We start from the raw sequence: 13,431 nt of genomic DNA, 5'->3' as shown, positions 1-13,431 counted from the left end.
AGGGACATATTTTAAACATATAATCGTATGCACGTACAAGAAAAATATACAATATTTTAGAGTTACATGTACAATTTTTATTTATTCACACATTTTATGGCAGCTTTGTGCAAAGAAAAAATCGTGATACATTGAAGATTGATCTGTTAGATATGCATTGAAGATCGATCTGTTAGATATGCATTCTTGGCTAAGAAAGGACTTCAGGTCATCGCGAAGAAAGAAGCGTCATACAGTTAACAATGGTACACAAATACAGACCGACTCTCGTTGTCCGCAGATGTAATCTGTCAAAATGAGTCATCATTTTAATGGGCTCACGACTAACAAACATATTCACGAGAATAACAATTGATGAAAGGATTCACAAAAATAGGAGATTGACCCTAAAAATTAGACGATGTTAATAGATTATAATTTTCTTTCTTTTAAGTATACATTAAATCTGGTAAATTAAGACTTATATTATTTTAATGCAAATTAAAAAATATAATATAATTATTTTTATTATATTTAACTTTTTTAAATATTTTTGAATAGGAATGATATATATATATATATATATATATATATATATATTATCTATTGATTACTTTAAAAATATTTTGAAAGAAATATAGACAGAAAAGAAATGTACTTTTTGATCATTATAATAAATCATCAAAAAATCGAAGTGTTTAATATTTAAAAAATTTATACATACAGATATCAATATCTCACTATAAAATATATAAGAAATGTAAATAAAAAATATATATTTTTAAAAATGTAACTTTTAGGGTGCATGGATGCCAATTTATAAAAATAATTTTAAAAATTTCTTATAAAATTATAATATATTACATAAAGTGTAAATGAAATTTCTCAATAAAAATGTATCAAAATGTACTACTTTGCATTTTTCTTTCGCACAATTTAATCCAGATGTTCATTATACTTCCTCAAAGATAACTATCGGCCGTTAGCTAATGGCACGTGCGAATAGATGAATGAAAGTTTACGGGGATAGTAAGAACAGGTCAATCTGCCAATTGACCAGTCAGAGTCAATAGTCGGTACCGTATGAACAGAACTCTGGATCATGTACCTCCCTTGCATTTGCACCCACACAAAACGGTCGTCGAGTATCTTCGTCGAGGAGAATTAACCACAAGCGGAGTGCAGCAGATAAGGGTGCTCGTGGCTCGTGGTGGGGGATGGTTAACTCTGGAGTGGCTGTTCGGAGTCAGTTGCTCTTATGTTCGCCAGCCATCAACAGTGCGATCGCGTTGCGTGTCGCTCGACTATCGTCGTGCGACAAGAGTGTCATTGACAAGAACAATAAGCACGAATAGTAAAATCTGAAATATAATCTGACGTGCAATAAGAATCTACGAAACAATTGTAATAATAAAATTTTAGTGAAAAAAATTGGACAAGAAGAACCTGCCCGGACTCGGTGACTTTTTACATTTGAATCACGATGAAAGTGACAAAAAGTAATGATTCTGTGCATTCAGGATAATCGTAACATTCTGTGTGCAATATTTTGCAGTGCTAAAATCGTAATTTAAGTGACGAACTTTATGTAAAAAGATAATCACTCTACGCAATTTACAAGCGACAATAATTTCTTATCACTCGATTGTTCCATTGATGCTCAAATATTGAAGGAAATTACACATCAAGAAAGATTGTTTATATACAATCTTATTTCTCCTTCTTCGATAAAACTGGATGCATCATTTTGCATCGTCATTAATTCTTAGAATAATTATTTAATCAATAATAATTATTTAATAATCAACAATTCTATAAATTTTAGTCGCGAAAAATAATCGTAATCGATGAGGAAAAGATGTTTAAAAATAACATTGCGAGATAAAGCTCGTAGATTCATGATTTAAGCGCGAGAAAAGCGACTTCTCGATAACAGAAAAGATCGATAACGTTATTCGTGCATATATGATATGAATAATTTTGCTAGATTCCATTGTTATTTAAATGATTCAACAGCAACGTCATATTTCTATAAACGCAACGCAATTCCTCAGAATTTTTCTGGAACGTTGGGCTTCCGGTTTTCTCCGGATATTTAACGGAAATTCAAGATCAATTTGGTCCCAACTTCGTCACATTTGCTGATGCACTCGCGAGACACGCGACTTTGCGACGAGCGACGACGTTAACGACGACGGTGATATACTAGATCGCGACGCGGGATCTAGCGAGAGGCATGAGGAAGCTAAGCTAATCGATCGCACAGCCTAGATCATCGAGAAAATCGACAAGCACGATGACTATTTATAGTTGAACCGGTTGAGGATCGCGCGGAGGCTGATCGAACACAAGGATTTACGGGGGGGAGGGGATTATTATGTTAGGAACGGGACTATGCGTTTTGGTGAAGGTGTTGGTGCTGGCGGGGGCGGCCGTCGCACTCCTGCCGGAGGAGCACGATCTGGAAGACCGTGTTGTTCCGAGCCTTCAGGAGGAATGTGCCTCCAAATGTCCGGATCTAGATCTTATGCAGGTAAGAAGTCCTTTTTTGCGTGATAAAGAAGCTAAATATTATTGCAATTTACTTGTATAATTGAATCATAATGTACAACCAAAAAGTTTGATGTCAAGAAGAAATCTGAATCTGAGAAACCGATTTCTTCTCTCTTTCCATATCTATACAAAACAAAAATATAAAATCAATTTCAGCAAAAAATTCTAAAATCGGGTTGTTTATTCATCTTCATAAGATAAAATATGGAGCAAATACGTATATTTTCATGCGGCCGCAAATAAGGAGCATCGACAGATAACAGATGGTGATTTGGCAACTGAGATGACAGTTTATTTATTTGCTCTTTAGTCTGTAGTATACATATTGTGTGTGTGTGTGTGTGTGATAGATATATAATATATATGCATAATACATTGAAATCATGTCGTTAATAGATAGCCTATACCGATAAATCGTAATGTTACGCGATTACAATTTGATTATGATATTTTTGGCCTCTATCAAATCTCTTTTCCTTATCAATGTTATTTATGGTTACCTTTAACCGCATCGTACTACGCTATTATGAAAGTTTACAATACATTGCTCAGCAAAAAATTCTTTAATCTCCTTTTGATTTACTTTCTGTTATATAAAAAGTGAACAAAAAATCGGGTTGTTTATTCATCTCCATAAGATAAAATATGGAGCAAATACGTATATTTTCATGCGGCCGTAATAAGGAGCATCGAGAGATAATAGATGGTGATTTGGCAACTGAGATGACAGTTTATTTATTTGCTCTTTAGTCTGTAGTATACATATTGTGTGTGTGTATGTGTGTATAGATATATAATATATATGCATAATACATTGAAATCATGTCGTTAATAGATAGCCTATACCGATAAATCATAATATTACGCGATTACAATTTGATTATGATATTTTTGGCCTCTATCAAATCTCTTTTTCTTATCAATGTTATTTATGGTTACCTTTAACCGCATCGTACTACGCTATTATGAAAGTTTACAATACATTGCTCAATACCACGATTATTTTAATTTGAATAAGTATATCGTTAAATATGACACGCGATAAGTATATAATTAAATTACTTGTGTATTAATTTGATTTTTAAGTTTATTTAAAATTTCGATTAATATGTAATTTGTTGTTAATTTAGAAGAAAGAGAGAATGCTGTACAAAATTTAAATCTTATTAATTATTAAGATACGTGTAAAATTACTATCTTCCTTAGACTATACAGTCCTTAAAAAAATTATTAATATTTATATTAATAATGTTATTATATATTAATATTTTTTTAAATCTAAATATTATAAATCATTAAAAATCACTTTTTATTTCAGTTTTTCAACTTTAAAAATAGCTTTTCATCATGCAATATTTATTCGATGTTTTCTAATCGTCGTATAATTAACTCGTTGAATGCCAATTATTTTTCGCTAATTAATGAAGAATATTTAAAGCACGCAACGCGTAATTTGCGCCATACGTGATCTTCAAAATTCATGTCGGTCCATCAATTCATCGCGCTGCGATAACCCATTAGCATTCCTCGCGATGCAACGCATGTATGTGCATCCTTGCACATCGCATCTGTGACGTAATTTCTCGATTCGAATTGTCAATTTATCGAAAGCGCAAGAAACTCACGTACTTGATAGCACTTGACACTTTTATTCATTTTGTTTCAATCCATGATTATATTATATAATCATTAATATCAATATTACATAATATTTTTATCAGAATTCTTTATAGTATCTCTTACATACATAATAATGGAATAAAGATCTCGCAGTAACAACAATTTAATGAAAATTTTGATATAAATAACATGCAATTATAAAAATACGCAGAATATTTCACTCAAAATTATCGTTTACAATTATTTTGCTTTCCGATATTAATACTTAACTGTAATGTCAAAGTAAAATAATCTCTCGAAAATGTTTAATTTAAAAACTAAAGTATTTTCTTTGGTACCATGCTAAGCATCCTCAGCTGCAAGCTGAGCGGTGGCGGCACGAAAATGGCTGTGCGGGAGTTTATGCGGCGAAGGACGTATCAATTTAAGTCCACTCTCCAGCCCGACTGTACATTCATTAATTAACTTAACTACACGACGGCGCATCATGGTAACCTATAAGCATAGCGTCGAGGATGAAAGACGAGCACGTAACGGATACAGGGCCATCTAATCCCTTTCTTGAGAAGGACAAAAACATTGTTTTAAGTGCTGTTCTCGTTGCGCGCGATTTGGAATATTAATTATATAAATTATACTAATCGTGCATGCGTGTATTGCATTTCATACAAACTTCAAACGCATAATCTGAAAATTTTTGGAAATTATTTTTTTATTACTCTCTTCCTAACATCCATACATAATCTTAGCTTGTAATAAACTATTATAAATATTATAAATATTAAAATTCACATTGTAAATCTACTAAACTTTAACAAAATAAAAATTGTGTATGTGTATAAATTTAAATTTTTGGAAAAATAATCTTTAATAATTTAATAAGCATTATACTATTTTACTTTGTATCATTTTCGATATCAAAATAAACAGGCTTAATGCGATATAAGCGTGCAAAAAGCTTTGCCATAAACCAGTTTTAATCAGTGCATTCGACAATTGAGAAGAACGAATTGGTACTAATTATCAATTTAACTATCCTCAAAAAGATCATCGCCAACGTTTCTTCTATATCAGATCACGCTCAATCTTGCATACTATCCTGGAGGTCTTCCTAATCATGTAAAATTCTCGTACATTAATGATATATAAAACAAATCTAATAATAATTTTTTTCAATTATTTCAAGTTATTTCAATAAAAACACGTGATGCTCTAAATTAAATAACGACGTTATTTAATCCATTGATAACGTTCGATATAAAAAAAATTTTATATATTATTTTATATATTATAATAAGTTTCAAGAACAATTTTATAAATTATTCTACATTACGATAGTAATTATTCTATTTCACTTTTCGTTTCCTCGCACAAAATTGCAAAGGATTAATTTTTATTCTAATTATTCTGGTTTTAATTGAGCGATATTATAAGTCATCGAACTCACCCAACCCTTCTTCGTCTGCGATTGTCGATTCAATTACCCCGTTGTAGCCAGATAAGAATGGTCCAGAAAAATCACTTTGTTCGATTCCTTATCTGTCATGCATATAATTCATTCTCTTATTAATCTTCCTTTTCCTCTTTGTCAATTTTCAAATAATCGAGAAAAACTACTTAAAGACAGTAAAGTAAACAATGATCTCGATTGCGTTTTTTCCTGTAAAAAGCACACAAAATAATTTATGAATCGAGTAGATATGATTTTTTGCATTCTTGCTGTATGCTTATATTTTAAATATTATAATAGATTCATGAAATAGATTGCTATGAGAAAGATGTAAATCAGAAGAAATTCATATTTTGACATCAAATATTAATTAGACTGATTTAATCTTAATAAATCTTTTTATATTACACAGATAAATTTAATCCTTATTATAAGTATAAAATTGTTTAATTATACTACGCTATGTTTAATGCGCTATTCCTTTTATAATACTTAACAGTGGAGAAGAATTGTTTCTTGGTTTAAATAATACATTCACATGTTTTATTTAGTTTGGAGTATTGATGATTTAATTCTTGAAGAGTCTTCCGTCAGTTAAAAATGATATGACAGGCGCCCATATTATTTACTAAACACGCGAGTATTAGTAGTAAAGTTCATATCATATCTTGGAGTGCTTAGAGAATGACCTTAATGTTGCATAACATCCACGGAGGAATATTCTTAATGCGTTCGTTTCTTAAACAGCCCTGACTTCTTCTAATCTCGAATCAATATGATAACTCTTACTTAATACTTAATAAATAATTTATCATTCTTCTCAACGTTATTTCTAATATACCGTTTTTAAATATGTTGCAACATCAAAAGGCATTAAATCAAAATGAAGTATAATAGAAAGAATATGCACATATTATATTAAAAGGATTTTTTAATTAAACTTATTTTGAGAAAATTAATATATCAATGCGAGAACAATTTTATAAATGATAAAATTAAAAGATTAAATGCTCAAAAATAAGGGATTTGATAGAAAACTCTCACTATTTCATTTTCTTTTTCATTTAAATTGAGATAAATTTATAGAGTTCCCTTTATAAAATAAAAAAAGGTATAGTAAAACGTTAAAATAATCTTATATGTCATTATTCTACATTTTCATCATAAAATAATGCAAATTCTTAAGAACAAGTAACAATATTATATCTTCTCAGTATATATTATTCTTTATTATAACGCATATTATTGCATAATTTAAATCACATTTAATGTGAGAGTAAATATTTCAAGTACGACTAACATTTTATAAAACGTAAAAATATGTATTTTATACTATAACTTTACTTGTGAAAACATTTCTTTGAAAAGTTAGTTAAACATAATAAAAATACTGAAATTATAATTCAAGAAGCTAATTTAATATATTTTAATTTTAGATTAGATAATCTTTCTCTTTTATAAATAATTTTCATAAAGAAGGATGTGAAAAAAGGTATGTGAATAAAGGGATGAATATTAATAAAAAGACTATGTATATGTATATTTTAATGATTGGAGTTTATGAAATATTAAAGCAATTTCCTAATTTTTCTCGCGCGATGAGCCTGATGTTACGTCGAATATGCAGGATCGTCAGGCATGCAACATTATATGTGTAGCCATACACAATAAACTTCCTGCCGGCCACATCCTCTTACCTACAACGTAGCGCAGTAGGGGTTCACCTCGAGCATCGATAATCGTGCGAATTTCGCCTTTAATCGCGATGCAAATCTGGAGTGCGTAATACGTATGATTTTCTGCATTTGTATCAATAATGCATTACAAGACAAATTAATTTATATTCGGCGTATACAACAAAACTTTACATAAATTATTTCCGGTAATTAATATTCTTTTCGAGCTAAAAAAAGTTATATTTCTATTAAAACATCTATACGAAATATTTACGTGAGAAAATGAATGTCAGTACAGTAGGATGTTCCCCAATTTTATTAATTATCCCTAAGGTTAGAAGTTAAGTTAAAAACAGCCGCATCAACTGCCATTTGTTACCGTTGAAAACTATATGACTGGTCACATTCTCTGTATGTATGCCAACATATGTACGCGTTTTAATTGGGATGACGTCAGTTAAAAGCGGTTAGCATCGCGTTCCTAGGATTTATTTTCTTTAAAAAACCTAATTAGCCTAGAGAAGCCAAAATTAATTTGGCAAGATCGTTAAATACATGCATATATATATATATATATATATATATATATATACATGATTATAGTTTTAATTATAGTTTTAATTATAAAAAAGATGATAATAATATAATGTCTTTATGTGAGAATAAAATGTTTTAACTTTTAGATCACGATAAGAACATACAAATGCAGATTATAAATAAAACATTATTTTAATAGAACTTCTTTATTTTTTTTCTTACAATTAGTTAGAAATCTTTAATTTATCAGCGGCACGCAAGACAAAATATATTAGATCATCAATTCCATTTCTATAAGAGTTTCTTTTCTTTGTGGTAACTTTATGAAAGATAGTACTTAAAAATTAAAGTATAGATGTGGGTGAACCCGTATGCAACTGGATTAGCTCAAATGTCGAGGAAGATTAATCGCGTGAGAAATGTCATGGATCGACACCTCTTTTCTGTGAAATTTATCCAACAGATGATGCGTTTATTAGATTTTATTCATGAACCTTTTTCTGAGAGATAGCAAATCTTTATGTACGGAATAAAGATCTGAAAACAAACGCGATACACTGAAAGTGCATTTCGATAGTGTCTCATGCAGTCATATTAGGATAAACATACGATGCACTTAAGGTCAACGATAACCCAGATTCTCATCTCGTACGGGCTAAACGAGGTCGATCTGTCGGGACAACGTCATCGTCAATTTTTATTACCCTCTATCCAATTCGCGTCGCGCCAACACTGCAGATTTCATTTACGAAAAACAACTGTCAGGATGATATTCATCGAATTGGAATAATCGCACCACGATATACAAACATTTAATTGCTATCACAATACAGTATTAAAAAAAATTATGATATTGCAAAATTGTTGAATCAAGGAAAAAGATAAACTTTTTTATTCTAAATTATTTGTATCATGTAAATTCTTTACTAAAGCAACATAAACATATAACAATGACATTCTTTCTATGACTTGTTTCCACAATAATTTAGAATAAATTTATAAACATTTATTTTTGAGTATCATTAAGTTGTATTTAAATTAAATCACACACATGTGATATATTTTATTTTAAAAATTATATATTATTTTTTATGATATATATATATATATATATATATATATATATATATATGTGTGTGTGTGTGTTTAAAAATAAAATTTAAAAACATATCGATTCACTTAAATTTATGTCTTAATATATGTAAATTATTGCGCACAAATAAAATAAATAAACATTAAATATCTATTTTATTTTTATTACCTGCAACTTGATAATATAACAATTCAATAGAGCATCTCTCAGAAGAAATGAAAATGTATGTAACGATTGCGAAATCGAAGCTGCAGGAGAACTTCCTGGTCACCACGTTAATAATTACAGCTACAACCGCGATGCTTATCCTTTCAATTCTCGACGTAATATGAGAATAATTGACGTGGTTCGTGGAAGAAAATGTTTGCGTGCATTCAAATGACAATGATATCTCTTAAATGTAAACATGTGAAGAACATCTGAAAAATCAGAAAATAAGATAATAAACCGCACACACAAAACAATAAAAAAAAACATCATTTCAAAATATAGGAAGTATTGAAAAAAAACATGATATTGTAAGCAGGAAGAATAAAAAGTTCTACTTTTAAAAAACATTATTTTATATATATTGTCTTCTGGAAAAATTCTTGTATGTCCTTCTTCCATATATTTTTATAAATTTTAATACATGCCTTTTAATTTTTCTAATTTTGAAATTTTTAATATTTTCAAATATTTAGCAATAATATTTTTTGATGACATATAATATATTGTGATAATAAATTTTTAATATATCTTCTAATATATTTTTTTATATATTTCTAATGTTTTTTCCCTTTTTAAGATCGTGATTTTCAATATTTTGCCCTATTCCTTTTATGATATCAGCGATTTGTTTGCCAAAAGCAGAGAGAGCTCGATCTTAGATCGCTGTTCCAACCGAGTGAACACCGGCCGGTGTACATTCAACACCGTGCGACCGTGCACGTTGTTGACCGCAGAAAAAACTCGACACCTTTTACCTTAAACTTGAAACAGCGCGCCGTTGCAAAGAATGCATGTGCAAAATAACAACGTTATGTCGTATTATTTTCTCGACATGTATCAAATTTTCCATGTCCGTCGCTCCTTTCAGTTTCACCATCATAACTCCTCCTCTCTCTTCATGCATGATGTATACTTATTAGATTTTAAAAGTCTCTTCTTCTTAACGTTTATTTATAACACTTTATTTTATAGTACTTATTGATTGAAAAAAATTATATTTTTATTTAGCTTTATTCTGCGAATAAAAAAGATTAACAGTTAATTAAAAAAAGCAAAATTAAAATACTTTTTAATTTTAATTAGCACATGATATCCTTTATTGGGGTGTTAGATATTAAAATTAAAAATGACGAGAAAAAAAGAGGAAAAATTTATATCATAAACATAAATGCAAATGAATATGTCTAGTTACATCGATAACGAAAAAAATAGTATTCCTCAAACTTTTCTCGCCAAAAATATTTACGATAGATTCTATGATGATATCTATGATATCTATGATATCTATAATATCTACGCTATCTATGATATCTGCGCTGATATCTATGATAGATTCTTCCTAGAATTGTTTACCGAATAGCGAACGAGAATTTTCGCATAGCAGATATTTCCGTGTTTGACATTCACTATTATTTCCATCTTTGAGATTATGCGGTAGGAAGATGCAACAGGTGGCCGACGTCGCCAAGCGTAACGCAGACGTTGAACACGACGGAAGAACAGGTACCTATGCATTAAGCGATTATCTTAGATCGGATAAGACTACTCTTTAACAGATAATTTCTCTCTTTTTTTTTCTTAAAACCGTTAAAACTTGTAGTGAGAAGCGCTGAAAAAAGAAAAGTCAGGACGCCTACTTGAAAAAATAAATTTAAAAGATGAAACGAAATTAATTAAAGAAGTCTAATCGTTCTATTAAATTGATCCAACGATCGAAGAAAAAAGCACAGCTTCCAAAAAGTAGTTTTTGCCACGGGAGAGAGAAAAGCGATTATTTTATTAATTTTTCTTGCTTAGCTATAACTTCTTTTTCGATAAAAACATGCAAAAGAATATTCTTTAAAATCAGAAACAAAATATTATAGCAAAATTTAAAAAAATGATTGTACACAGTATTTCATAGATATGCAATTATTATATGTATTTATATGTGTCTTAATCGCAAATCATGGTTGCAAAGTGTGATTAAAAATAATCGAAAATAACGAAAAATTTAGAAAATAATGAAAAATTTTGCTCACAAATTTCATCTTATAATATTTATCTCTCTGCATGCGCTATTTATATCTTACGTCTTTTATCAGTGCTCTTTGATTTCTTTGAAAAGATTCAAAATAATTCACGATGAAGTAAACAAAAATGTGTGAGATTATGTTAATTAATTTAGCGCAAACTACGGCGTAATGTTTGCGCAATGTCAATACGCACTTGTACATTGCACAAATAAATTTTTTTAGCAATAAGATACCTAACAATGTGTGTTAAAACTCAAAGATAAGCGGTCACACACGTTTGAAAGGTTTCTCATCGACGCACTAAGTGGATTGATTAATCGAGTGCAAAGTTAAACGACGCTTACGTCGGAAAGATGTTTCCACGAGACGAGAGAGGAATAAAAAAAATCGTCATAAAATTGATAGATCCATAAGAGAAACGAGATAGTATGCGAAAACACTCTCCGTCTATTTCTCTCTCCTCTGAACTGAACCCTTATCGTTGAACTCACCATGCTGGTCGCGAGAGGAAAACACGCGGCAAGCATATCTTTAACAGTTCGTGTTGCAAACATTTCTGGATTATTACCGCTTCCGCGGAAATTTTAGTTCGTGAGAACTAAAGAGGTAATTTGTCGACCGCGCGCATTATCTAATTACGGAAATTCGGAGTTAAACGTAAAATACTTGCACAGCTATTTATCTATAGTTGCTGCGAATGTGTGAAAAGAATAATAAAGATACTTAACTTTAATAACATTTAATTCGCGTATATTTTTGTTGTACAATGGCATTTTATGTAATTAATTATATAGTAATTGTTTAAACAAATCTTGTGTGTAATATTAGATATTACACATAAGCATGAAAAAAATTACATGCAAATTTATGTCCTAGAATGACAGTAGATTTTCAGAAAATTTAATATTTGATCATATTTTTCAAAAATTTAATGCAAAGATAATGTTTCTCGATATTAGGAATTTAACAAAAAATGTAACGATATAAAAAAATAAGATTTGTATTGGATTTAAAAATTACTAAACTAATTTGCTGAGTGAAATGAGGTTCTCACAGCGGTTTGGTATATACATTTGCATTCCGCAGGTGGGAACCCTATTCCACAATACGTTATGATAATTAGACAACGCTATGATAGATGATCAAACGAATCGACTACCAAAATTTCCATGGCGGTAACTATAGTTTCTATGGTTCACTTCACACCCCTCTCAATCATACGGCCCTACTCATTCTCCCCTTTTGTCAGCGGTCTCGGTTCTTTCCAATCTCTCGCACGTTCCATCGAAGACCGGACACGCACCTGTGTCCCGGAAATACGTAACGTACAGGTGCAGCCACTGTAACGTGCGCACGTTATCTCTAACGTTATTACGAAAGGCCGGGTATCTTGAGGGGATATATTCGGCGATTCATTCCGACGCGCCGCGTCAAATACGCCAGATACCGGGGGTGTCAATTGAACCGGATGGAACAGTTTAACGTCTTTTAAAGACGGCAAGCGATTCAATTTATTTTACACCGCCCCTGCACGTAACATAATCGCGCACCGTTCATGCGCCGTCATGTTGTTCGACGTCTCTATTTTTATGTTCAATCGACGATGATCGCATGTTGTCGATTGCGTATCCCGTACAACGCATCCTGTTACATCTCAACTGGATAATCTTTGGAAATCTTTGGCTTATTTCTAATGTTATAAATTTATTTATTTGATTTCTCTATAACTTTAAAATAATTCTACAAAAAAGAAATATGTGTTTTAAAATGAGATACGTATTTGATTGCAGAATCGTACGGATGACTTGAGCTCGGAGGTGGGTTGCGGAGTAAAATGTAAGATCGATCAGGTAAGGAATCTTGTACCTTTAATCATCGAATTAAATTTATTTGGAACATAGACACAATTCTCTTGATTAAAATTCTAATTTTGCATAAATTTTACTCAACCATTGCTATCATGGAATTACGTCGATAGAACCAACAGGTCTTTCATCAATAATATATATATTGACCTACAATTTATATAACAGTAAAAGGATTCGTGCGTACATAAAATGTTAGCAACAATAAATATGATTTTATCTCCTCTTGGCAGCTTTGAAGATTACTTAAGTTATTTACTGGTAAAATCTAAACGTATAGAATAACGAACTTCGGGACAACAATCGGCAATCTGGCGCGATATACGCAAATGATGCGGACGTCGGAGACGAAAATGAAGGGACGACAGTCCCTCGTTACAATGAAAGTACTTCCGCTGGTGTTCCAGGGGACCCCGCCGCTCCTAACTCGCGG

The 13,431-nt window shown here is 30.8% G+C and overlaps 1 protein-coding gene across 6 annotated transcripts in view; it reads left to right on the top strand.

Moving 5' to 3' along the window:
- The first annotated feature begins 1,784 nt into the window (after positions 1–1,784).
- LOC105258133 (proto-oncogene tyrosine-protein kinase ROS) overlaps positions 1,785–13,431 on the top strand; it is a 33,140-nt gene continuing 21,493 nt past the window's right edge. For 4 of the 6 annotated variants that reach the window (XM_025414711.1, XM_025414710.1, XM_025414715.1 and 1 more), the window contains exons 1-2: positions 2,357–2,512; positions 12,924–12,983. In XM_025414711.1, the coding sequence (XP_025270496.1) occupies positions 2,357–2,512; positions 12,924–12,983 (216 nt within the window). Of the gene's footprint in view, positions 2,513–12,923; positions 12,984–13,431 lie in introns of all 6 variants that reach the window. The other 2 variants (XM_025414713.1, XM_025414712.1) reach the window with 1 other exon arrangement.

The sequence above is a fragment of the Camponotus floridanus genome, unplaced genomic scaffold (genome assembly GCF_003227725.1).
Source record: "Camponotus floridanus strain SB8 unplaced genomic scaffold, Cflo_v7.5 scaffold88, whole genome shotgun sequence".
Lineage (NCBI taxonomy): Eukaryota > Metazoa > Arthropoda > Insecta > Hymenoptera > Formicidae > Camponotus > Camponotus floridanus.
Note: the sequence above shows the minus strand (reverse complement) of the source record. Positions and strands in the feature narration are given on the sequence as shown.